The sequence below is a fragment of the Peromyscus leucopus genome, chromosome 15, assembly GCF_004664715.2.
Source record: "Peromyscus leucopus breed LL Stock chromosome 15, UCI_PerLeu_2.1, whole genome shotgun sequence".
NCBI classification, from domain to species: domain Eukaryota; kingdom Metazoa; phylum Chordata; class Mammalia; order Rodentia; family Cricetidae; genus Peromyscus; species Peromyscus leucopus.
The window spans coordinates 19764260-19788929 of NC_051076.1; the positions used below are offsets into that span (position 1 = coordinate 19764260).

The 24670-nt window shown below is 40.7% G+C and overlaps 1 protein-coding gene across 2 annotated transcripts in view; it reads left to right on the plus strand.

The window, feature by feature from the left end:
• Smyd3 (SET and MYND domain containing 3) overlaps positions 1-24670 on the plus strand; it is a 575124-nt gene that overhangs the window by 108937 nt on the left and 441517 nt on the right. For both annotated transcript variants that reach the window (XM_028865490.2, XM_028865491.2), the window contains exons 2-5: positions 2467-2530; positions 10147-10254; positions 11417-11474; positions 17807-17943. In XM_028865490.2, the coding sequence (XP_028721323.1) occupies positions 2467-2530; positions 10147-10254; positions 11417-11474; positions 17807-17943 (367 nt within the window). The remainder of the gene's footprint in view (positions 1-2466; positions 2531-10146; positions 10255-11416; positions 11475-17806; positions 17944-24670) is intronic.

Genomic DNA, 24670 nt, shown 5'->3' on the forward strand with positions numbered 1-24670 from the left:
TGGTGTGTAGATGTTGGCAGCTCCCCCTTTACAGTCGCGTGTGGGAAGCATTTTACCTTTCCTTTCCATAAACCCTCTGCACGTTTCACGGCCTGCTCTTCACCCAGTTCCTCCAGCGGAAAGGTAGCAGATGCTCACACTCTCATTTTCAGTGAGGCTCTTGTTACCCTTGAGAGTCGCACGGTACCGTCACTCCATGCTTCCCTAGCTAATTTGTACTGTAGCATGTACTTGTAAAGACAGGGTCTCACTTGTAGCTCTGGATGTCCTGGAACTCTGTGTAGACCAGGCTGGTTAATCACAGCTATCCCCCTGCCTCTGTCTCTGCCTGGGCAGTGTCTACTTTGGCTCTCTTGCAAATGTATTAAGTTTTTCTGAAGTGGACATAGTAAGACTGCTCATCTTAGGACTCTTTCAAGCTGAGCATGAGTTAGCAGATGAACAGAACATGGTGCCGTGCCTGGCACACCAGTGAATGCCCACAATGAGTCCTTCTGTTTTCCCATTGACTTCGTTATACTCTGACGGTTGGTGCTTTGGCCTCCTTGACTCTGTCCACCAATCCACAGTCTTCTCTGTGATGGTCACCATTAATGGTATCAGACTCACTATTTTAATTTTATGGTTCAGCCTTTCTTTTAAATGTCTGATTTTTGTTGTTGTTGTTCAGAAGACTTGTGAAAAACAACTTTGATGCCTCTCAGTCACAATCCTGACTGTCTGAAGTAGAATTTAATGGAGTTTTTAAATCATTTCTTCGCAGGAGTATATGTTATTAAGCTCGTTAAGCTCAGTACCTAGTGATTTTTGGGTCTGGGGAGATGACTCATAATTTCTTTATATTTAAAGTGTACAGAATATATTTTGAGAATCCACAATCAGATAATTGAAAAACCTAAATTACTCTAAAATCTGAGACATTGTGAGCATTCACATGGTGGTGGAAATTCCCATGCTGACCTTATGTATCAAGTTGCATTCAATCACAAGTGTACCAAAAGTGCCATCACTTCAGGCTATATGCACAAAGTACGTATGAATGTAAATGAAGCTTGTGTTCAGAATTGGTTCCCATCTCTGAAACATCTCATCATCTCAATTAAAATATTATAATACCAGAAAAATAATCCCAAATTCTAAACTGCCTTGTTCCAAACATTTCAGATAGGAGAAGCTCAATCGGTACCTTCTCCAGTTGATACATTTGACTTGGGGTTCCATATGGAGAGAGCAATTCTCCCATGAATAGAAGTTTTAGGAGTATTTTTATATATCAATTAAATTTAGCTTGAAAAGAAAATTAGTGGTGATGTTGATTGTACAGCATGTGAATAGTCTGTTTTTGCTGTTACTAGGGATCGAATCTCAGACTTCATACATATTAGGCACTGAATGAGCTATGTCCCTAGGCCCCAGATGTGAATTTTCTTAATGCCACTGGACCCTATATTTAAAATTGGTTAAAATGTCAAAATTATGTTGACTATCTTTGTCGTATGACTTTTTTTTTAGTGGGGAGGATGGAACTATTCGCCCTTGATAGAGGGCACTGACCAACCAAAGAAAGGAGTCTACCCAAGCCTGGCTTGCCAAGAGGGTGAATTTATTGAAGTGACTCACAGGAACCTGGGTGACTCACAAGCAGCTACAATGTCAGGATATCCATAGGTGGCCTGTAGGCAGCTAATACCACAGCGAAGCTCTACCTTATTCAACTCTTCACTTACATAGTGGTGATTGGAATTCTGAGGGTAGAGATGGGTCTGACAGGATCTCCCGAGTCTCATAATCTGGTCTTCTCCCTTTGTGAGGGGGTTTGTAGGCTGGATCTCTCAAGGGTCTTGTGTACGTCATCATAGCTGCTCTGTAACAAGATGGATGTATTCGTCATCAAACCGAGAGGAAATAGCTGCATTACAACCTTACACCACAACCTAACCAAAGAGTATTACTTACGCTGCTGTTTCACATCAGGGATGAAGGAGGATGTTCAGCCATTTGGAAATCTAAGTCTTGGCTGTGTGTATGTGTGTGTGAAGCCATTGTGCCTTTTTGCCTGGGCCTATGCACAGAAGCCAGAGGTCAGCTTTGTGTGTCTTCCTTTATTGCTCTCCACCTTGTTTTTGAGGCAGGGTCTCTCACTGAACTTGGATCTCACTACTTTGGCTAGGCTGACTGTGCCAGCATGTGCTGGGATCCACCTGGCTTCTGCTCTTGTTAGCACCGGGGATATAGGTGCATATCACCAAACCCAGCTCTTATGTGGGTGCTTAGATTCCAAACCCAGCACTCAGGCTTGAGCAGCAAGCATCACTCCAGCCCCTAAAAAAGTCAAAGTCTTAAAGGGCCCTATGTGAGGAGTCCACAGAGCTATTGGCATCAACGTCTTGGCTTGTATTTTCATTGTTCAGTCGTACATGTTTCCCACTTACTTTCTAACATGGAATTAATTGTTTTTTTTAACAGGAAGGAAAAGCTGATGCGGTGTTCTCAATGCCGAATCGCCAAATACTGCAGTGCCAAGTGTCAGGTAAGGCTTTTGCACGGTTCACTGGAAAGCTTCGAGACCCCTACCTGTGCACCTGTCCCCAGGTACACCCGTGGGCCTTCTTCATCCTTTTTTCCTTCATCTTAAAAAACAAAAACAAAATGGTGATTTTTTTCTTGTTATTTTCTTTCAGTTTTTAGTTTAATATTTGTGTAGTTTAAATAGGCTTTTTCAAGGAAGGAGGGAGGGAGGGAGAGAGAGAAAGAGAGAGAGACAGACAGACATAGTTACACATGTTCCTGCTAGGGTAAATAATGAAAGCTAGGTACCAGTGACCACTTTATCCCAACACAATCCCTGGTCACCCCTTTAGCTATGAATTCATGGATTATTCCACGGATGACATTAGTGCCTTCATTATCCAGCCAGCTACCAGTAGCGCCCCCTGGAGGTCCAGCCTTTACTCTAGTGCCCATGCATTTGTGGTACATTTCAGTTTGAAACCATCATATCATTGTTAAGGTTTTGTGCAGACGTATTTGAAGATCCATATATGTTTATAAAAATTGGTATAAGTTGTTTTGGCTTGATTTCCTTTTTCATATTTAGAGACTATTTTGTGTCACCAAATATATTACATTTTTTATATATATATACATACACACACACATACATATGGTATACATGCACACACACATATATACACATACGTATACATACATACACATAGCTATATTTAACCATGATCATAATTTTCTTATTAATGAATGTTTAGATTTTCTTCCAAATTTGGTATTGTTAATCATATACCCAACATTATTTTTGTAGTTTTTGTATACTTCTAAAAATTAATTTCATGATTAATTTCTAATCATATTTTTAGTGGAAGGATATATACATTTTGAATTTTAACAATAATGCCAAATTGCCTTCCTAAGGATTAAATTAATTTGTAATGAATATGGCTGTTAATATCTTTGGAATTCTTTTAAGGATGTATAATTAACATTCAGCATGACCTTTTCCTCAAATCTTTTGATTAATCATTTAGTAGGAGGTATAATTATGCTCAAGTGAATTATGTCATTAAAAAGTCTAATTGAAACTTTTGTGTGTGTCATCCCACCCTCATTCACATTTTGGGATGTGCATGTGCTGGCTTGTGTGTTTATGTGCACAGGCACTTACGTGGAGTTCTTCTTTCTTCTTTGAATCAGACCGTTATTCAGGGACTCTTTGGCCATGTCATTTTCACCTTGTAGTTAGTCTCTTCAGATTGCAAATAAAACGATTGTAATGGAAGAAACTCCACGGACAAAACTCTCAGAGGATCCAAGTTCCGATGTTACTTCAGTCACGTTCTAGTTAAATTATTTCATAGGAAACACAAGGTCAGGCCTCAGTTTCTGAATCTGCATTTATGAGAACTAATGCTTGTTGGGTATTTGCTGGGTGCTAGGTGCTGAGAGCCAATATTTGTTAGGTATCCGCTGGGTGCTAGGTGCTGTTTTATCCATTTAACTTTTTAGAATCGTGTGTAACTTTGCTACTGTTGCCATGCTCAATTACCAGTAAGGGAACAGCTCAGAACCGCAAGTAAATTGTTACATATCTTATAACTGATACAGCCTGGATTTTGGGAAATGAATATATATATATATATATATATACACACACATGTATATACATACATATACATATATATATAGCACATGTCCAGATTTTTATGTTTACCATATAAATGTAAGTTTTATTAATGCTATAACATTCTGATTATATCTGCTTTTCTATTATCTGTTGCATTTGTCCTTTGTTTCTTGGCTAATTATTTTCACTCTGACCTTTGGTACCTGCCCAGAAAGATCTTTAACCCTTATATTCCCTCAGCTATTTCATTTTGTTTTAAAAGACACAAAAAGAAAAATTTACAACAGAACTCAAGAGCTGGGGAGCTCGTTGAGCGGGTGAAGAGTGTGCTGAGCAAGCGTAGGGGCCCGGGTTCAGATCATCATATGTGACAGTCATGTCTGTAACCCAAGCTGGGTGGGAATGGAGGCAGGCTTGGAAGTAGAGACAGGCAGATCTCTGATCGTTAGCCAGCCAGCCTAGCTGAATCCATGAACTTCTGGTTCAGTGAGAGACTGTGTCTCCAAAATGAAGGTGGAGAGCAATCAGGGAAAGATACTCTGTTTCAATGTTGACCTTCCATTCATATGTACACATACATGCATGCATATCTTCACACACAGGCACATATCATGCATAGGAACAACACACACACACACACACACACACACACACACACACACACACACACTTCCATGGTAAGATATAAATTGTTAAAAACAATTTTTATTTTATTTTCATTTTTTATACCAAATATTTTGTCAAAGTGAGATCTCAGATTTCTTGTATAAGATCATTAACAGTAACTATAATAAAAAGCAGGGAGAGAGAGAGAGAGAGAGAGAGAGAGAGAGAGAGAGAGAGAGAGAGAGAGAGAGAGAGAGAGAGAGAGAAAGAGAGAACACGAATGAACACATGCCTTTTCCACAACATAAATCATAGAAAATCTTTTTTGTGGTGATATTTCAGCCCCCTCAGTCCCCCGTAAATTTGGGCTCAATGTTTCCCCAAGTGTCGGGTAGAATACATATAGAAATGATGAATTAACATGCTATTTGACACACATCTTTTGGAAACTTCATTTCTAATCTTAGTGGTCTAAGCCTTTATTTTTTTCCCCCCAATCTTACAAATATGTTTTCTCAAGGCTACCTTCTCTAGTTGTAATAATTCGTAGAGAAAAGAAAAAGCCATTATCTGATTAGAACAAGTAGAGGGAGTTTGGCAAGTGGGTATGTCCCTTTGATTCCTTGTAGTGCAGATATTTTATTACATACATTAGTAATTCACTGTGCTGTCAGTAACAGCGGCATTGTTAGATGTAATGTGTAAGGCACTGGGAAAACAGCCAGCAAGATGAAATATAGATTGCTAGCTGAGTGCATGTTTGTGTGTGTCTGTGTGTGGGGTGTTGTGCGGGTGTAGAAGTGGGAGTCAGAGACTGGCCGGAATGTAGGCATTTAAACTGTTCCAGTTATCCACACCCTAAGGGACAGAGCTAAATGTTATCATTATTGTGGATACCTACAAAGCTGCACAAAATTCAACTGAGAAACTGAACTGTGAGAACGATGAACTGTAATGCACAGGAAGGAAAGTCAAGTGGAATGGAAATTGATGTAAGGATTGTGACTCTGTAAAAAAAAAAGATGTTTGCCTGAGAGGTACCTGACTTTGGCTCAGCAGTTGGGCCTTTTATGTGGGTCCATGGTATTAGTGAATTGTCTGCGGAAGGTTGGGGGTTGGTTTTAAGGGTGTAATGTATTCTTTCTGCTCTAAGGATGCTACCATTGTCATCAGCATTCACATTTCAGTTTTAAACATAAGCAACCCAAGAACATATTTTCATTATAAAAATTAATATAATGTAGAATTATAAAGGGTTAAAACAATGGACATTTTCTCTAGTTTCCTTTTCTTCTGTTTTCTAAGATAATTTGTGTTTCCTTTTGTGAATGCAGTAGGATACAAAGACAACTGTTCCTCCATGTTTCCTATACATTCAGTCAGTCAGTACGCTCACTCATCCACTGCTATCTACAGTATTATTTCTGATACTGACAGGAACATCTTTTCATTGAGGGCTTTGAGCTCCTGCGTGGGCCTTATGGTGGGACATTCATCGCGTTATTCCCTAGTGTGGGAACAGGTCTCCTTGGCATAATGGAGCATCACAGTTGATTCTGAGACTGAAAGGGGGACACAGGTTGTTTTCTTATTAAGAAATGTTCAAATGTAAATACTGACAGCGATATTGATAGCCTTTCTGGAGTTAGTTTGACTTGTGATGTTTGCATTTCTAATTGACCTCATTGCTGAACAAAGCACATGACCAGGCTCTAGATCAAATTTCACATCATGATCTTTAGAAAAGCACTATGTTTGCAGAGAGAGGTTCTGTTTCGTATTAGCAATTGTATATCTCTTCACATACATGAATCGTATTTTGGGTCTGTATTTCATGTATAGTTATCAAATGATTTGATTCATTTTTATGGTGGAAAGCTAATCGTACACCAGTCAGCATTTCACAGGGCTATTTTTTTCACTTGCTTTCTGGAACACCATATTCAAAGGGAGTTGCTGAAGAAAGCCTTTTGATTATTTCAGGAATAACTGTGTTTCAGACCTCAGACTGATAGGATTTGCAGAGTTTTATTTTTAATCCATTCTGACAATCTCTCTTTTAATTGGTGCATCGAGACCAATGGCACTCAGAATGATTCTCATTATTGATATCTGTCATATCTGCTACTGTTTTCTGTCTCTGGTTCTTTTCCTGTTTTGGTCTTTCATCATTTTCCAGCCTTTTGTAGGTCTTTAACTAAACATTTTATTCAGACTCCTCCCATTTTCTCTTCTTCCCTGTGCTTTTTGGTTTGCTGAGGTTGGGTCTTACTGTGTAGCCTGCACGGGCTTCAAATTCATCCATCTCAAGACAGCTTAACTCCAAGATCACCCTGCAGTACCCTTCGGAGTGCTTGGATTAGAGGAGTATGTCACCATGGCCTCTATTTAGGGACTACACTTGGCAGGGTAAGAGTAGGACCAAGTGGAAGACTGTGGCAGTGGTCTGGGCAGTCTTAGCATCATATTTCAACTGGGGTTTTCATCCCAGCCCTCCATGGCAGTAATAGACGTTTTAAGATACTTCAGTAATCTAGGCTTTTGATGATCGCCTCCCCCAGCCACGTTTGAGTCTCATTCTCTGTCAGCTCCACAGTCTTTCATTTAGAGTTTCCGCACGGCAGGGTAGCCCGTCCCAGACGCAGGTGTGATACCCTGATGGCTTCCTGAATTGCTTCTGCCTTCTGTCTTTTTACCATAGTTTGAACTTTCTGATAAGGACTGGCCACCCTTCTGGTGACTTTGGGAATTACGGACTCGACAATTACTTGTGTCAGGGAAATAAAATGCCCTTTCTGCTCGGTCCACATAGACCCTGCTGATGATATTTTGGTTAACTCAGCATGGAGATTTCTGATATGTTTAGCGTCCCCTGAGCTCTGCCTAATGTTTGGCTGTGGGTCTCTGCATCTGTTTCCATCAGTTGCTGGATGAGGCCTCTCTAATGATGGTTGGGCTAGGTGCTGATGTATGGGTCTCTGCATCTGTCTCCATCAGTTGCTGGATGAGGTCTCTCTGATGATGATTGGGCTAGGTGCTGATGTATGAGTATGGCAGATGAACTCAGTGTTTAAAGATAGCAGCACCGTAATGTCTTGTCAGAATGAAGCACTCTGTGTTGGTCTGCTGAACCTACTTTCATTTGAAGACCAGATGGAAGTAAGAGCTTCCCCATGCGTCTTAGTCCGTGTACACCAACCCACATCCCCAAGGATGGCAATGGCCGCCATGGGATGCTGTGTTACATCATTGTACAAGTTTCTTTGATGCATTGGGATTTTTAGTAGGTGAATGTATTTTGCTAAGCAGGGTGCAGGGTTTTGTGTTTTTCGAATTTATTTGACCTCGAAACAGTGAACTTTTCGAACACCTTGTGCGTCTTGGTGATTGACAGTTGGTAGTTGAGTGCTCCCCTGCACAGCGGCCTTTTGTGTACCAAGTTAGGCTTTAATACTGTGCCTTCAGGTAAGTACTGGTGTCATGGGGCTGCCTGAAAGGCCATTGCAGTTGTAAATGTAAATATTGTCAAAGGCACTGTCCAGTGTGATGATCGGCCTTCTTGGAATACATTCCTCCTCTGATTTAATATTTAGTAACATATGTCTTCCCTTCTACCAGATGAGAATTATGGTCGTCATTATGCTCTGTTTCCGCCTTGCTTATAAAGCAACTTAAATAAATGTACAAACATGGCAGTCACTTAGTGTTCATGGTGAGCATGCCAAGGGTGTACTATCCTTGTTGATATTTGGGAAGTTTGTTTTCAATCCCAGATCACGAGCCTTACTTTCTCTGTCTAATATTAGGATGATTTCTAGTATCTGTATTACTGAGAAAATTAAATGCAATGTCTTGTTTTAATTGCTTAAGCCTGTGTCTAGCACATTCTAGAATGCTAAGTGGATGTCAGAGGACTTTCCTCAATTCTACCAGTGATTTTTTTTTAGCATTTTATGTTTCTGCTGTTCAAACCTATTTCTTTTGCAACTTTCATTTTTCTCTTTTAAAAGATAGGTTTTCATTCAGCACAAGTTGATTTGAACTCATTATGTAGTCGAGGATGACCTTGAGCGCCTAATCCTTTTTCCTCCTCATCTTTTTTTTTTTGTCTGGGTCACAGGCACATCATCTCTTTTTCCTGTTTTTTCTTCCTCCTCATCTTTTTTGGCGGCACTAAGGCTTGAACCAGGGCTTCGGGCCCTCTCTTCCTGAGCTGTGTGCCCAGCTCTTCTCATACTTCTCTCAGTGGAGCCAGTGAAGTCCTGCTTAGATGTGCGTGAGGTATGAATGCTGGAAGGAAGGATTACAAAGAGCGTTAAGCAGGATCATCATAATCACAGTGAGCGACTGTGAGTGGAGTTGATGGCAGAAGCCATAGACTTGTAAACAAGCTCGGTTACTAGGGGGCTGGCCAGGCTGACACAGGAAGTCTTTTGTAGCAGAAGGCTCACTTGAGCACACATATGTGTCTGATTTTTATGAAGTAAGAGTGTGGGGCACCAAGTGTGTCAGCGATAGGACATAACGGGACTGTTGCTGTAGCTGTTACCCTCTCCTCAGTCATCGAATCATTCCCTTTAGTCCATCTAGATGTGTGGGCAACCCGCTGTTCTCTCCAACCTCATCACGTAGTTTCCTGAGTGTGCTGATCAGAACATTCATCTTCCCAACTACGTGCTTTTTCAATGAAAAGGACTCTGTTGTAATTAAGCCAGGACATAAGTATGACCTTGTACAGTCTTTCACAAACTGCATATCATGGGTTAGCTCCTTTCCTTAGAGAGCTACAATCTTTATAGTTTTGCATCTGTTAGCTCTCCTGGCATGCCTGACTTTTTTACAGCAAGGTAGAAACTCAGAATGTTGAATTTTGATTTCCCTAAGCCACATGTTTTATTTTATATCTTTGAGTGATATTTTCATTTGTGAATCTGTTTTTTTTTTTAAAGACAGTGCTTCTTTGTGTAGCCTTGGCTGTCCTAGAACTCACTCCGTAGACCAGGCTGGCCTTGAACTTACAGAGATCTGACTGCGTAGGCATGTGCCACCACTGTCTGAGTGATATTTTCATTAAAAGACTATCTTATATATTACTAAACATTAAGTTTAAGTGTTAAGAAAGACCCGCTGGTTCTTACTATGGAATTTCTCAGCCTGGTCATGACCAGAAGGCAATTTAAAGGACAAGGTGAAGCTGAGGTGTTAATGTCTTCATCTGGTACCTACTCGACCAAGACTAAGTTCTGGATCATTCGAAGTGTTACAAAATGAATTTTGTATTTTGCAGTTACATTTAGGCTGTTGAAATTAAATTAAGGTTGGTGATTCTCAGTGTTCAAAACTGGCTTAAATGAAAGTTAACTTTCGTCTCCAACGCCCTTCCTTCCCTGCTCTTGTCTTCACAGAAAAAAGCTTGGCCTGACCACAAGCGAGAATGCAAGTGTCTGAAAAGCTGCAAGCCCAGGTATCCCCCTGACTCCGTGAGACTTCTGGGCAGAGCCGTCGTCAGGCTTGTGAGTACCAACTCCTTAGAGAAGCCTGGATTTAATTGATAAAAGCAGTTGCTATTCCCGTTTTAATTAAGGCTGAGACGGAGTTCATGTTAAGGTGGATGGATGGTGGGTTATCCCAGGCAGTGCGTTGAGACAACAACTCGTGTTCCTACCAGTCACCGACTTGATGGCCGTGAGGTGTACACCTGCAGTCCACAGAACTCTTGTTATCTCTTTCTTGAATGGGGTTTTGAGGTAACAGATGTCAGCGATTAGTACTTAGGTTCTCTTCGTGATTTTTTTCCTATGAACACACTGCATGCCTTTATTGTCTTTTTAAGTGGGGACATAATTAGATAATGATGTATTAAATTGACAAATTCTTATTTCTTTTCTTGTGTAGAGCCCTGATTTATGATTTCTGTAGTCCTTTTCCCTGTAGTACAACAGAGTCTGAAATGGTGCTCTGAAGACACTTCCAGATTGTTTTGCTAGACTGTGCATAAATCTCAGATTATTGCAGGGTCTAATTTGGTTCCTTCATTTATTCATTGACTTTTGATTTTTTTAGTTCCCATTTCTCCACCTTGAACTTTCCTAGAGGCTTTTGAGAATGTGAAAGTGTGGGAACTTCTCGTAAAGAGTTTTTTATTTGGTGATAAAGCTGCTTAGGTGAAGTTGCAAGTTAGATTTTAAAGTTGTTACTCAGTAATTCCAAAAAAAGCTGAAGAGGCCTAGAGATGAGACTCCATGTTTGGTGGTGCTTACTGCCCAGCCTGATGGGCTGAATTCAGTTTCTGGAACCTATGTCATGGAAGGAGAGAACTGACTTCTTAAGTTGCCCCCCACCCCCAGTGAATGAATGAATAAATGTTTTAAAAAGTTATGAAAAAGGATATATAGAAAATAATCTTTTAAAAAATTTCATTGAAGCTGGGTATGGTGGCACACACCTCTAATCCCAGCACTCAGGAGGCAGAGGCAGGTGAATTGCTATGTGTTCGAGGCCAGCCTTGGTCTACAGACTGATTTTCAGGATAGCCAGAGCTACATAGTGATGTCGTGATCCATCATGTCTGAAAACAAGCAAACAAAAAAAGTTCATCAGATTATCCAAGTGTAGTCAAATCTACTTATTTATATGTTGGAGCAGTTACCCGTGTCTTCTTCTTTTCCTTCACAGATGGATGAAAAACCCTCAGAGTCAGAGAAACTTTACTCGTTTTATGATCTGGAGTCCAGTAAGTGATTATTCATTAGTATCTTAAAACTAAATCTGTCATTTATCAGCTGAACTTCCCTCCCTCCCTCTTCCTGCCTCTCCCTTGCCTTCCTCTCCTCTCTTCTCCCCAGAGGTTCCATCCAGGGCACTCAACCTGTGGGTCACAACCGTCAGAAAACACATTATTTCCCATGGTCTTAGGAACTGAGAAAAATGCTCAGTAGCAAAATAACAGTCATGAAGTAGCAATGAAAATGACTTTATGGTTGGGGGTCACCACAACATGAGGAACTGTATTGAAGGGTTGCAGCATCAGGAGGATTGAGAACCTTCTGGGTCTAGGACCTTACTTATGGTAGACACACACTTAGCCACTGAGTTACCTCCACAAATTGATCATCATTTTAATGACGAGTCTGCTTTTCTGGATTTATTACATGACACAAACCTAAAGAAGTCTTTGTTTTTATAAACAACTAACACATAAGTTTGTCTAGTTGATTCTAGGGTAGGTTGGGCCACATATAATTTTTTAAAGATCCACAGTAGGCATAATAGCATAACTGAACAGATGGACTCATCTTCATAGAGGAACCGTGGTGAAGGGTTGACACTATCAAAGAATTATTGACTATGGTGAGATTGTTAGTTTTGTGAGTTTTTTTCAAGCCTTATTGTAAGCACTATACATTTCCTTTTTCCATGAATAACTGAAACTTTGCAGTGAGAGCAGGAAGTTTGACCTTTAAATGACAGCAGATGAGCCCCTCCCTACTTGGAAGCCTAGAGAGGGGACTGTCAGCCAAGCAGTCCCTTTTCTGGTATCTGGACTGCGCTTGTCCAGGTGAGGCTGATTTGGACATTTAATGGTCACCCCGAGGATGCTCCACCTAGAAGGACTTCTGTTTCAGGAGGCCTTGCTCCAGCAACAGTCACTCCAGACCCTGCACTGCCTGAGAAGGCAGGAACCAGAGCCAAGCCTTGGTGAACTTTAGATGACCCTGCAGCTGTTCTCATTCAAGCTGGGAGTGGGAACACCGGTTCATGAACTCAGAAAGAAGCTGTTTGATTGGGTGAACTAAAAACTGTTCTTTGATTGGTACAAATGCAACCCTTCATTTGCATACCATACTTTTGTCTATTCCTGGCTCTATCATCACCAGGCTGGTCATCTAGTTTTCAAGTCAGCCTGAAGAATCCCTTCTGAGCTGACTGGTTTTTAACATTTAGCCCAATGAAAAGCTTCTCTCAAATGGACTTCTTGCCTGCCCATGATTTTTATCGGAGGTAGAGTGGACTGGAGTGGTAACACAGGGGAAGGTGTGGTGGTCATTGAACAGTACCCGTGGAAGGATGGCTGAAGGGTCACTGGCTCAGGGCTACAGAGTAAAAGCAGTGTAATTGTTGAAGCCGAGACTTGAGAAGGCAGTGCACAAGAGACTAGGAGCCTTGGTTGGCCACACCTTGCAGATTGAAGGTTCCTACATCTGAGATGCTTGAGAGCTGTAACGCTAGTGCTGGGGTCCTGATACCCTAGGCTCAAGAGCTATCATACTTAGCTGGTGCTGACTGCTGCCAGCTGCTGTCGCGAGATGTTGCTTGGAGCCAAGGATTTCAGTAGCCACCTTGTGTCGGTTTGGTAGCACTTGGAGTCCAGGACCGTATGCCTCTAAGTCCTGTACCCTGTTCTTGTCCTGTGTGGTAAGCCTTTAGCTTCTAAGGTCTCCAGTTATACACCTCTAGTTTTTAAGAATTGAATTTTATCTTTTGAATCTGTTAATCCAACCCATAATCCTTTGCCATACGAGGGAGTACTCATGATTTCCTCACGAGCAGAACCGAGGGATCTCATTCAGTTTGTTAGTGTCATAGCTGTTGGTATAAGTGGTAACATTTGTCTTCTGTTTCACCTCCCTTCATCCCCTTCTCTCTTCTCTCGGTTTCCTCTCCATGTTAGCCAAGAGTGATGTAGTGAACAGTGCCGTTCTAGGGAATCCTTGGTGTCATCATTCCTAAGAGAAGCTGCAGGTACAGAGGACATAGGCTCTGTGACAGTATAGAGCATTGGTCTTTCCTGAGCTCCCCATGGTGGTTGCTAGCTACCAGGGATGCCTGAAGTCTTCCTGGTGTGGGTGCAAGGACAGTCTGGTTTATTTTGCTTTTGGACAGTCATAGGTCCTCTTCACTGAGGGTGTAAGTGGTTCCAGTCTCAAACTAGCTAGAACTCATAGACAATGTATGTTATACAGTTTACCGCTTCTGGTTGGAGGTGAATGGATGATCTCTAGATTTACAGTTCTAGCAGCTTAAGTGCCAGTGGCAATAAATTATTATTTAATAATTTATGGATTGGGAGCTGGATCAATGACTCAGTGGTTAAGAACACTGGCTGCTCTTCCAGAGGACCCAGGTTCAATTCCCAGCACCCACATGGCAGCTCTCAACTCTCTGTAATTCCAATTCTAGGTGATCTGACACCCTCACACAGACATACATGCATGCAAAACACCAATCACTGCCCATAAAATAAAAATAAATAATTATTAAAAAAAAGAAATCATGGGTTAATTATTCTGTTGGACAAATAATTTGAAGGAAGTATGCAAACCTGACATGAGGAAGAGTGTTAGTTCAATTTGTGTCTTTTCAAGTTTTAATAGAGAACTAATTAGTCATTTCTCTTTGTAGTCCTGCTGGATAATTAACACCATTTACAGTGAAATTTGACTATTAACATTAGCCCTGCTCAGTAGCAAACCATTACCTTGCCTTTGGTGAAATGCTCTCAGGTGTTAGTAGTGTGATGGCATACTCTTAGCCTTAATATGCCATTTGTAATGGCATACTATTTAAATATGGTATTATAAGTTAAAGTAATGTTCAAGGAGGTCATATTGGCTTTAGAAAAATCTCTTTATGTGTGTTTTTTAGAAAAATGTAATTGGTGCATAAAGTATCTAAACACATTTATGGGGTCCCAGTATATGTATATAATATGTAACAAAAAAATCAGGGATGTTAGCATTACCATTTCAAAAAATGTATCATTTGTATGTATTGGGAACCTTTTGAAAGTTGAAACGTTTTAGTAGAGTAATTCAGCATAAATATACAATAAGTAATTATAGTATCAGAATGACAGGTGTTTTCTCTCAAAAATGGATCATGTTTTTGTGTTGGGAACCTTTTTACTATTTTATCTGGTAAGGACTTAAGCCTGTATGCTACAGAATAGCAGTACTGATTCCTCCTAGCTGACTGTATGTTGGGACCCATTATCTAACGTCTCTTCACTCCATTCTCCTTTGTCCTTTCTTACATCCAGTGATCACTATTTCACTGTTTTGTTTGAGATCCTCTTCTGCCCTGGTTAAGTTTGTCTATTTGATACAGCCTAGAGTCACCCGAGAGCAGAAGCCTCCGATGAGAATTACTTAGATCTGTTTAGTGCGTGAACATGCCCGTGAGGGATCATTCGATTATCAGTGCATGTGGGAGAGCCCAGCCCATTCCTTGAGCAAGTGGACCTGGGCTGTGTGAAAAAAACTAGGTAAACACGAGCCTGTGAGTGAGCCAGAGAGTGAGCAGCAAGCAGTGTTTATCCATGGCTTCTGCTTTTGGGCCTTCCCTCAATGACTGACCTGGAACTGTAAACCAGATAAAACGTCTTCTCCTAAGTCAGTATTTTATCACAGCAACAGAAAGGAAGCTAGACAACCTTTTCAAACTTCCTCCAGTAATGGGAACGTGTGATCCTTGTCTTCCTGTGCCTGCCCGATTTCACTTAGCATCGTGTTCTCCAATTTTGACCCAGAGTTGAAAATAACAGGCTTTCACAATTTTTTTTTTTTTTAAAATGCATGGGTAGTATTTTGCTGTATAGATGAACCGTATATTCTTTATCTGTTCGTCCTAATTCCTTGTTTTGGGGACTTTACCTGCAGTAAAGTCGGACAGGCACACACCTTGTTGACACAACACTGTGTTGCACAGTGACCGCACGACATTGTATAGAAGTGCCCACATTTCTGTATCTGTGCAAGGATTTATTATTTTATGCTTTTGGATAATAACCATTCTGGCCAGAGTGAGATGATATCTCATCGTTTTAGTTCACATTTTCTGATGATTAGCACTGTGGAGCCTTTTGTCACATGCCTGCCCATCATTTGTTTATCTTCTCCTGAGGACTGTCTATCTAGAGCATGCTCTTTCCTTTAAACGAGATCTTCATCATCAGGTCATATTGCTATTGAGTTATTTTTTGTTGTTACTTATTTATTTACTTTTTGTTTCTACTTTCCAACCAAAGTTTCTCCTCCCTCCCCTCTTCCCAGATCCTTCCCCATCCCCTCCCTTCTCCCTGCTATGGGTTCTTTTGAGTTCCTTGTACAGTCTAGATATTAGTCCCCTGTGATGAATCACTTGCAGGCTTTCGTCTGTTATGTAGACTGTCTCTTTGCTGTACCGATTGTATTCTTTGTACAGATATTTGTTGTTGTTGTTGTTTGATTGCATCTTATTTTCTAATTTTTATTTTCTCTTGATAGTATTTTGTTGCTATATCCTTGTGCTCAGGTCAGTGTCCTAAACCTTTTCCTTTATGCTTTTCCCCTAATAGTTTTATGGTTTGGGATAATATACTTACGTTTTTGATATGTTTAATGTTGCTTTTGTATATGAAGAGATAGAGCTCTAGTTTCCTTCTTCTATACATGAATATCATATATGTATTTTTTTTGATATGTTTAATATTGTTTTCATATATAAATGTAGATTGTTTCATTTTTCTATACATGAATATCATATATGTATGTTTTTGATATGTTTAATATTGCTTTTGTGTATGAAGAGAGATAGAGTTCCAGTTTCATTCTTTTATATATGAATATCATATATTTATGTTTTTGATCCATTTAATATTGCTTTTATGTATGAAGAAATAGAGCTCCAGTTTTGCTCTTCTATACATGAGTGTCTACTTTGCTGGCACAATTTAGTGAAGGCACTGTCTTTTCCTTTAATGTGTATTTGTAGCAACTTTGCTGAGAATCATTTTGTTGTGTGAGCATAGATTAATTTCTGGCCTCTCTGTCCTGGTTCAGTGGTGGGTGGGTCTGTTTTCTTGTCTATGGAATACTCTTTGGTGATGATAGACTTGTAGCATGTTTTTCAGATCAGACATTGTCACATCTCTAGCGTTTTCCCTCAGGGTTGCTTTGGCTTTCTGATTGTTTCTCCTGTTCCTGTGAAGGATGTCATTGATAATCTCTAGGAATTGCATTGAGTATGTAATCACTTAGCACTTAGGGGAGTGTGGGCATCCTAACAATATTAGTTGTTCTAACTCATGAACATGGGTCGTCGTCTTTAATGTTTAATGTCCCTCCCTCCCTCCCTCCCTCCCTCCCTCCCTCCCTCCCTCCCTTCCTTCTCCTTCTCTTCAGTTTCTTTCATCACAATTTTGTAATTGCAGAGGGCTTTCATTTCTTTGGTTAAATTTCTTCCTCTCTGTTTCACTTTGGGGTCACAATTGTGACTCACGTTGTGGATTTTTTATTCTGTCGTTTGCTATTAATGTATAAAAAGTCCTAGTAATTTTTAGGCTGGTTTTGTTTCCTGAAACATTATAGAATTATTACCAGCTTTAGCTCTCTCCTTATGTCTGGAATCCTTCTCTTTAACCAAACATAAGGAGAAGCACCACAGCCTCCAGCCCTGTCTTTCTTTGTCCAACCTGAAAACAACTCAAGGTTGAGATTTCTTCAGGCGTCCAGGTTTTTGTTACGATACACATTTTGTCTGACAAACTTCAATTGTTTAAAACTTCACATGAACTTTAAATGTCTCATTTCTGCCTTTTTAACCTTTCAGATAATACAGTTTATGAGTCAGTTGTGACCTGCTTATAAATTATTATGGGGAATGGTCAGTTTAAATTCACTGGCTTAATTAGGATTTATGACAGTACAGTTGTGCACCATGATGTAAAAGATCTGCAGCTGACTTTGGTTTACTGTACTTCTAAAGACTGTCTGTGCATTTATTCTATCTATCTATCTATCTATCTATCTATCTATCTATCTATCTATCTATCTATCATCTATCTATCTATCATCTATCTGTCTGTCTGTCTATCTATCTATCTATCTGATAGTGGTGTGATCTATTTTGTGGATAAAGTCAGACAGAATTTAATCAATATGATATGTATCACGATTTATAGTTGTCAGGGTGTCAGGGTAGATTGCATGCCAGGAAATATCTTGTTTAATAGCTAGCATTGAACACTTGAAAATTACCCATGAAGTCCACTTGGTGATTATACTATTTATTTTATTTACAATAAAGATATTAACAAGCTCACCGAGGATAAGAAAGAGGGCCTGAGGCAGCTTGCAATGACCTTTCAGCATTTCATGAGAGAGGAGATACAGGATGCTTCTCAACTGCCGCCTTCTTTTGACCTATTTGAAGCCTTTGCAAAAGTAAGTTTGAAGGTTCATCTCCTTGCTGGTGCCGTAAGTCAATCCTTTATCTTTATGTTCTTGTTGCTTGTAAACATGTCTAGAGCCTTGATGGGATATTGAAGACCATTAATGCCTTGTATCACTCCCCAACTAAATGAACAGGGAATGGGAGAATTCAGTATTGTCTGGACCAAAAAGGGTGTTACTTTTCTGTTTTAGCAGTAATTTTGCTTGGAGATTATTCAATGCTAATACTGTAAACATCCCCTTTGGAGAGTTTACTCTCTTTTCTCAAATGAACACAGCATATCTATTTCATTGCTTTCTACTGAGTATTTTATTTTATTGTTGGACTTATTTTTAATGTTGGTTGTTTTAGCCAAGTGAAAAAAAAATCTGTGGGGATCTATTCTGATTAACTGATTTTTAAATAACACCAAAGCATATCGGTTTCTGATTTAAATAATGTAAAGATCAGATTAATGGAATCTGAGGTTAGAGATAGAAAACAGGTTTACTTAGTGTTTTATCTGTGCTCTGTTAGTAGGCATTACAGGAAGCGTTCTGTTGGAAAACGAGCCTGCAGGTTTACTTTGGCCCAGGCGGCAAGGACGCAGTGGTGGGGACGCGCATGCCCGGCACTCCCCGCGCATGCCCAGCACTCCCCGTACTGCTCTGGGCTGCCGTCTTGGTCCGTTTGTTTCTAATGTTCGTCATGTGTGACATTGGAAGATGACTTTGCCACTCACCGTGAAATTTATAAAAACACATATTTTATAACATCCCCCGGTTATTTTCAAGTCTGCTTTCAAAATTACCTGTTTGATAAGAATTTAAATGTGATTACTTTGATTGCTAGAGATTTATTCTAGTTTTCCCCCTCAAAGTTATTTTTAGTCTTTGAAGTATGTCCTATGGTTTTCCGATAATACAATCTTAGCATTATATTCTGGTTTGTCTATAATTTAAAGTTGATTGGAAATATAGTGGCTACTCCCTTTTTATTTCACATGTTCTTGGCAAAGCACAGCATCTAGTGGTTCCATAGGTCCCGTGCACACGGCTTCCTTGACGTTCTAAAACCCTGAAAATGCAGCACATGTCTTACCGCGGCCGGTACTTCATGTCTCACGTTAATAACGCCGCTGCTCTGTGGTGTCATTTCTGCTGTTGAAAAACCTCCCATAACAAGTGTGATTGTGATTAACAGTCACGTAAAACGTCTTCAAATACTGCTAAGTCTAAAACGTGAGTTGGTCCCTTGTTCCTGTTGTGATTGTTAAGCATTTTCAGTGATGTTATCTTGTGGAACTCTTTCCACGTTGTGGATGAGGGACGTTCTGGCAGGGTAATGAAAGTGGGTACATTTTTGGGGACCAATTTTCAACGATAAGTTCCCTTCCTCCCCACATACTTGTAGTTGCGCTTGCTATAAAAGTGGAGCATTTTAGGACTGGAGAGGGCTCAGGTGGGAAAATCCTGACCACACCAGCAGGAGCTGCTGACTTCCAACGCCAGCACCCATGTAGAGGCTGGCTGTCGGGGTGCACCCTCGCAGTCCTAGAGCATCAGAAGTGGGTCTGTGGGGCTCACTGGCCCGCCAGCCTCGCCCAGTCAGGAAGTCCCGGGTCTCAGTGAAAAAGTCTGTCTCAAAAAACCCTGGTGAGTGGTTCCCAAGGAGCCACAGAATACACACCACACAAACGCACACGTGTGTGCACACACAGAGGAAAAACATGTAACGTGTCTTAAAATATACTTTAGCAAAAGTCAGAGGGAGCAGATAATTAACTCGGAGCTCCTGAGCATCTTTGCCAAGGTGTCGTCCGTTACTATTTTTCACTTGTGGTTGTTTTTGTGCTTATACATTCATCTGTGGGAGAGCTCACTCTCTTGCTTTTCCTTTCTCAGGAAAATGATCTTAATCAAGCCAATTAGTATCCTGCCAGCAGCAGAGAGGCGCTACTCAGCCCAAAGCGCTGAGTGCACAGAGGAGCGCATGCGCCTTTTCCAGACCCCTGGGATTGGGTGGAGGGCCCTGGGCAGAGAACCTTTCCCTTTTATTATCATTTTACAGTTAACCAGAGAGAGGAAATGGCTGGCACCACAATGTACGCCCTGTAGTAGGCTGCTTCTGCATGCCACCTGCCAATTGTCACTTCCCAGGACTTCCTCGTGCGTTTGTCCTCCTTGGTCTTTGAAATGGGGCTTTACCTGGCCTCAGTAAAAAGACCATGTGTTCTGGTTTGTTTTGGTCTCTTTCTTTTATATTCATTTATGTCATATGTCAGCGTTAGACTCAGTACATTTTTGTTTTAGCCTTGGTCTTTGTCACCAAAGGCCCACGGCGTATTTTGGTAGGGAGGGAGTCATATTTATTCAAGCCAGGCCCAGTGGAGGCCACAGTGGCTCATCCCTTAAAACTTTCTCTTCTTGTGGCCCTCGATGTCGCACCCTCTGGAGTTTCCAGTGGAAGAATAACAGCTCCCTTCTCTTAGAGCAGGTTCTTAGAAGGCTTCTAAAGTTGTAGTTTTTGCCAAGCAAAATTTCCCCCGACACTCTAGAGTCCTTGCTGCGTAGGTATTTTGTGGGTCACAGTCACAAGAACTCCTGAGCGCCGGCATTGGCTTTGCTTTTATCACCCCCACATAAATGCACACACGAACAGCAATTAGCGTGTAGATCCTAGGAATGTCCCATGTGCTATATCCCATGAATTTGTTGCTTGGTTGTAAAGTTGAGCACTATGAGATGTGTCAGAATGATTCCCCCGCTCAGTGCAGGTATCAAGGAGGCCTCTCACTGAGAATTAGAAATTGACCTGAGTTAGAGAAGATCCTGCCTGCAGATTACAGACAGAGGTCTTGAATGGTTGGTGGGGCGTGCGACTCTCTGATTGGCTACCCACGAGACCATCCACGGGGCCATCCACGGGAGAAGACTGAGAAGGGCAGTCTGTGGAAGATAGGCTCAGCTGTGTGGTTCTTCCTGTCAGAGTTGAATGAAAGCTGGATGCTTACTGCTCACATTGATGGTGACCGCCACCAGCCTCCAGAATTCCCTGCCAGAAGAGCTGATGCCGGGTGATCTGGTGGACGAGAGAGAGGCAGGAGCTGAGCTATTCATAAGTTCTTAATTGTGTAGGAGTGGTTTCTTCTTTAAAGTATGTGTTCTTCAGGCCATAAGACGATGAAATTCAGGGAAGGGAGGCAGGTGGGGACTGCCTCTGAAAGTAATAGAGGCAGCCGAGGGGCAGGAGGTGGCGGGAGATGCCAGTGAGAGCATAGAGGAGGCGATTATTCATATGCTCCTTAAAGATAAGGGTCCAGCTCTCCCTTCGTTTCCTCCCTGCAACCTTAGCCCCCCACCCCCACCCCCATACCACACATTTCTTCTTCTTTTATTTTCTTGTGAAGTTTCTAGTTAGGTTTTGAGGTGGATTCATCTAGCAAGGATTAATAAAGACCACTATAATAAAGTCTTCAGGTTGAGTCCCAATGCATTTGCTCTCAATGCAGAAAAAGAGGAGATACTAATTATGGTTATTAACTTACAGGATTAGAAAAAGTACAGCTCATGAGAGGACCGATTTATTTACTCATTTAAAATAATTTTCATTTTATTATTTTATGTGTTTGGGTCTTGCTTTTATGTAGTTAAGTGTACCACATGTATGCTGAGCCCTCAAAGGCCAAAGAGAGTGCTGGATGTCTTGGAACTGGAGCCACATACACTTGTGAACTGCCATGTGGGTGCTGAGAATCAAACCTGGGTCTTCTGGAAGAGCAGCCAGTGCTCTTAACCACTGAGACACCTCTGAAGCTCTCAGAGGGCAGGTTTACATGGATGCTATGTGGTATGACAGTTGTTTTCTCCAAGCAAGAAGTGAAATTCTCCTGATGTGTATTTGTTTATCTGTGCATTTGTATGTACACGTGTGTGTGTGTGTGTGTGTGTGCGCACATGCATGTGCACACGCACAAATAAACAAAATACAGATAGGAGAATTTCATTTTTTTTGCTTTGAGAAAATACCTGCATGTGTTCTTATGTGCATTGGAAAAATAACATCATCTCCTTTGTGGATAAAAATGAGGACTGACTGTAAGTTGCTTGGTAGAGTTCTGGAGCATACTGTGACTGTCTCCTACTGTGGCTCCACCTCCCTGCATTATTGGTCTTTGAGTATGAAATGTCAGCTTTTATGTCTCCCAGTACTGCATTCAGCCTTGAGAACAGGCTGCTCCTGATTGTAATCCAGACTTCAGGCAGTTGCTCACTGTTGCGCTCAGCGCTGGTGTCTCTTGAGATGCCATCAATTACCTACCTGTCTTGATGAGAAGAAATTTTGCAGACAGAAAATGGTATCTCTACCCTTGTAAGCTATTTTTGTTTCAGTCCACAGCTTATTATGGCAAAAATTCACCTCTGTCTTCACTCATAGCAGCCCACTTGACTCCTGAGTGTTTTCTGTAGGTCATGGAAATCTGCTTCATTCTTGTACCTGAAGAAGAATAAGCTAAATTACAAGTGTTTTCGTTATCATAATTTTCTGAAATGGACTGCGACATACAATATTTCTGTTCATCTTAATTACTGGAAATGTTTACGAATAGGCTAACCATAATTTTAGCAAACAGCTTTTGAGGTTTTTATAATAAATGCACAGAAAATATTTGTGTAGGGGTTAGTATAGGGTTCTAGAGAAAGCTATCTTTTATTCTGGGTTGTAACTTTTCTAAAAATGAATTTTGACTGATTAGAAACATAATAAGATCAGAGCAATAATGTAGAAATGGCATGAGCTGCACAGAATATTCCAGAAATAGACATTAAATCGGAAGCAACAGTAACAGTGACCTTCCTGACCACAAAACATGTGCCTTTGTTAGTGTCCCAGAGCTCTGCAGCATTGTTTAATTTCAGTGTTATGCTGTTGGCATAGAGTTTTTTTGATTAGAAATCCCACATCTGTTTGAGAAGATCTTCCCTCCCCATTTTTCCTTCAAACAAAACAACAATTCTTCTGGTCCCATTTTATTCTTTAAGGCACCTATGCCTTCTTAAATGTAATTTTTAATTTGATAAAATATAATTTTTAATGCATTTAGCTGCATTTGCAGTGTATGCTGGTTGTATGAATTGGAAAGAGTACATTAGAAGGTGGCTTTTTGTATTGGGAACACTGAAATTTTATATTCTGTTTCATTATGAGCAAATTCTTTTTACTTTTAATTGGAGAATTCAGAATCTGTTATAACAAGAATCTTGTGAATGAATAAGATGAGAAGTGATATTGATTCAATGTTTTGTGGGACATTAGAGATAAGGCCAAATAAAACAGGGCTCAGATTCAAAATCATGACTTGCATTTAGCAGGAGTGTACTATCAAGATGTGGAGTGTTGATAAATAATCTACCCTGTAATTTTAGTAAAGAATTGATGGGAAGAAAAAACTTTAAGCAAACCCTTCTTTTATTTATTTATTTTAATTCTCTGGGAGACTGCTCATTAGTAAAAAGAAAGAGCGAACCTTACCTTGATATATTCGATTTTCAGTCTATAACTTGCCGTTGACTTGTGCTAGCTGTCTGTGCTGGCCACGCTGGTGCCGGGTGACGCCAATGCTCTGTGTTGTCTAATTTGCAGGCAGAATATTACCTCTTGTTGTTTGGAAAGGTCATGAGTATGTGTGCGTTTGCCACTTGAGGGCTTCAAGTTCACATCAGACTAAATTTTAGTGCCTTTTTGTTGATGAACTCAATTGGCTTTCACTACTGCGGCATGCTATAAAGTAGTAAGGGAAGCAATTTTTTGAATTAATAAAGTGATGGATTATCTAATTACAAAGTTGATGTGAGATGGCCGCATTGTAACTCTGACTACATTACTAGGTGATCCCAGTGACTGATCAGATGGGCCTGGGTTCCATTAAGGGAAAATATGCTATTAAATATTTAATACCGAGAGTGAGCAGACGCGTCCGGACTGCTAACCTCCAGTCACCCGGGTGCGCATACCTATGTGTTCGGCAGTGACTTTGAGAAGAGACACCACAGTGTGCTCAGACCAGCTGCCGGAGGCCTTAGTTGTTGGGATTTTACTTCAATGCTGCTCTTAAGTAAAGCAGCCAAACAGCCAAGATACTTAACTGCACAGTGATCCTGGCATTCTCATTATGAACCGGTGATACACTCATGATTTATTTGTTTTTTCTTTATTATAACAGATTGAGTCCCCAAGTAGATTCAAGAGACAATTATTCTCAAAGATGTGCATCAGCCCTTCAAGGAAAGTGATGGTTTGTTGGACACTTGGGCTTTGAAGACAAAACAAATCATCATTTGAATTTTAATGATGATATTTATTTATCATGTTCTTCACTTTTAGCCATTTGGTTAATATCTCTCTTCATTTTTGTGTAAATAACCTATGATGGGTGTATGTTTATCATGGTTAGAAACCAGATGCCTTCTAACTTCTTAGGGTGGCAAGGACAATTAGTGAGCTCTCTGTCAGCATTTGTATTCATCCCCGTGCTGTCCAGGGTTAGGTGCCTACCTTAGGTCTCCTGCTTTGGATGGAGCCTTTTCCTTGTCCGTCTGAGTGTCTAACTTGCCGTTAATTCAGATAAAGGTGAGCTTCGGAAGACGGCAGCGCAGTGTGGTGAAGCGGGGAGGTCACCGCCATGGCTTTTGCCCATGTTTAGTGTCACAGACTTGGTCCTTGGGGACTGTACCACCC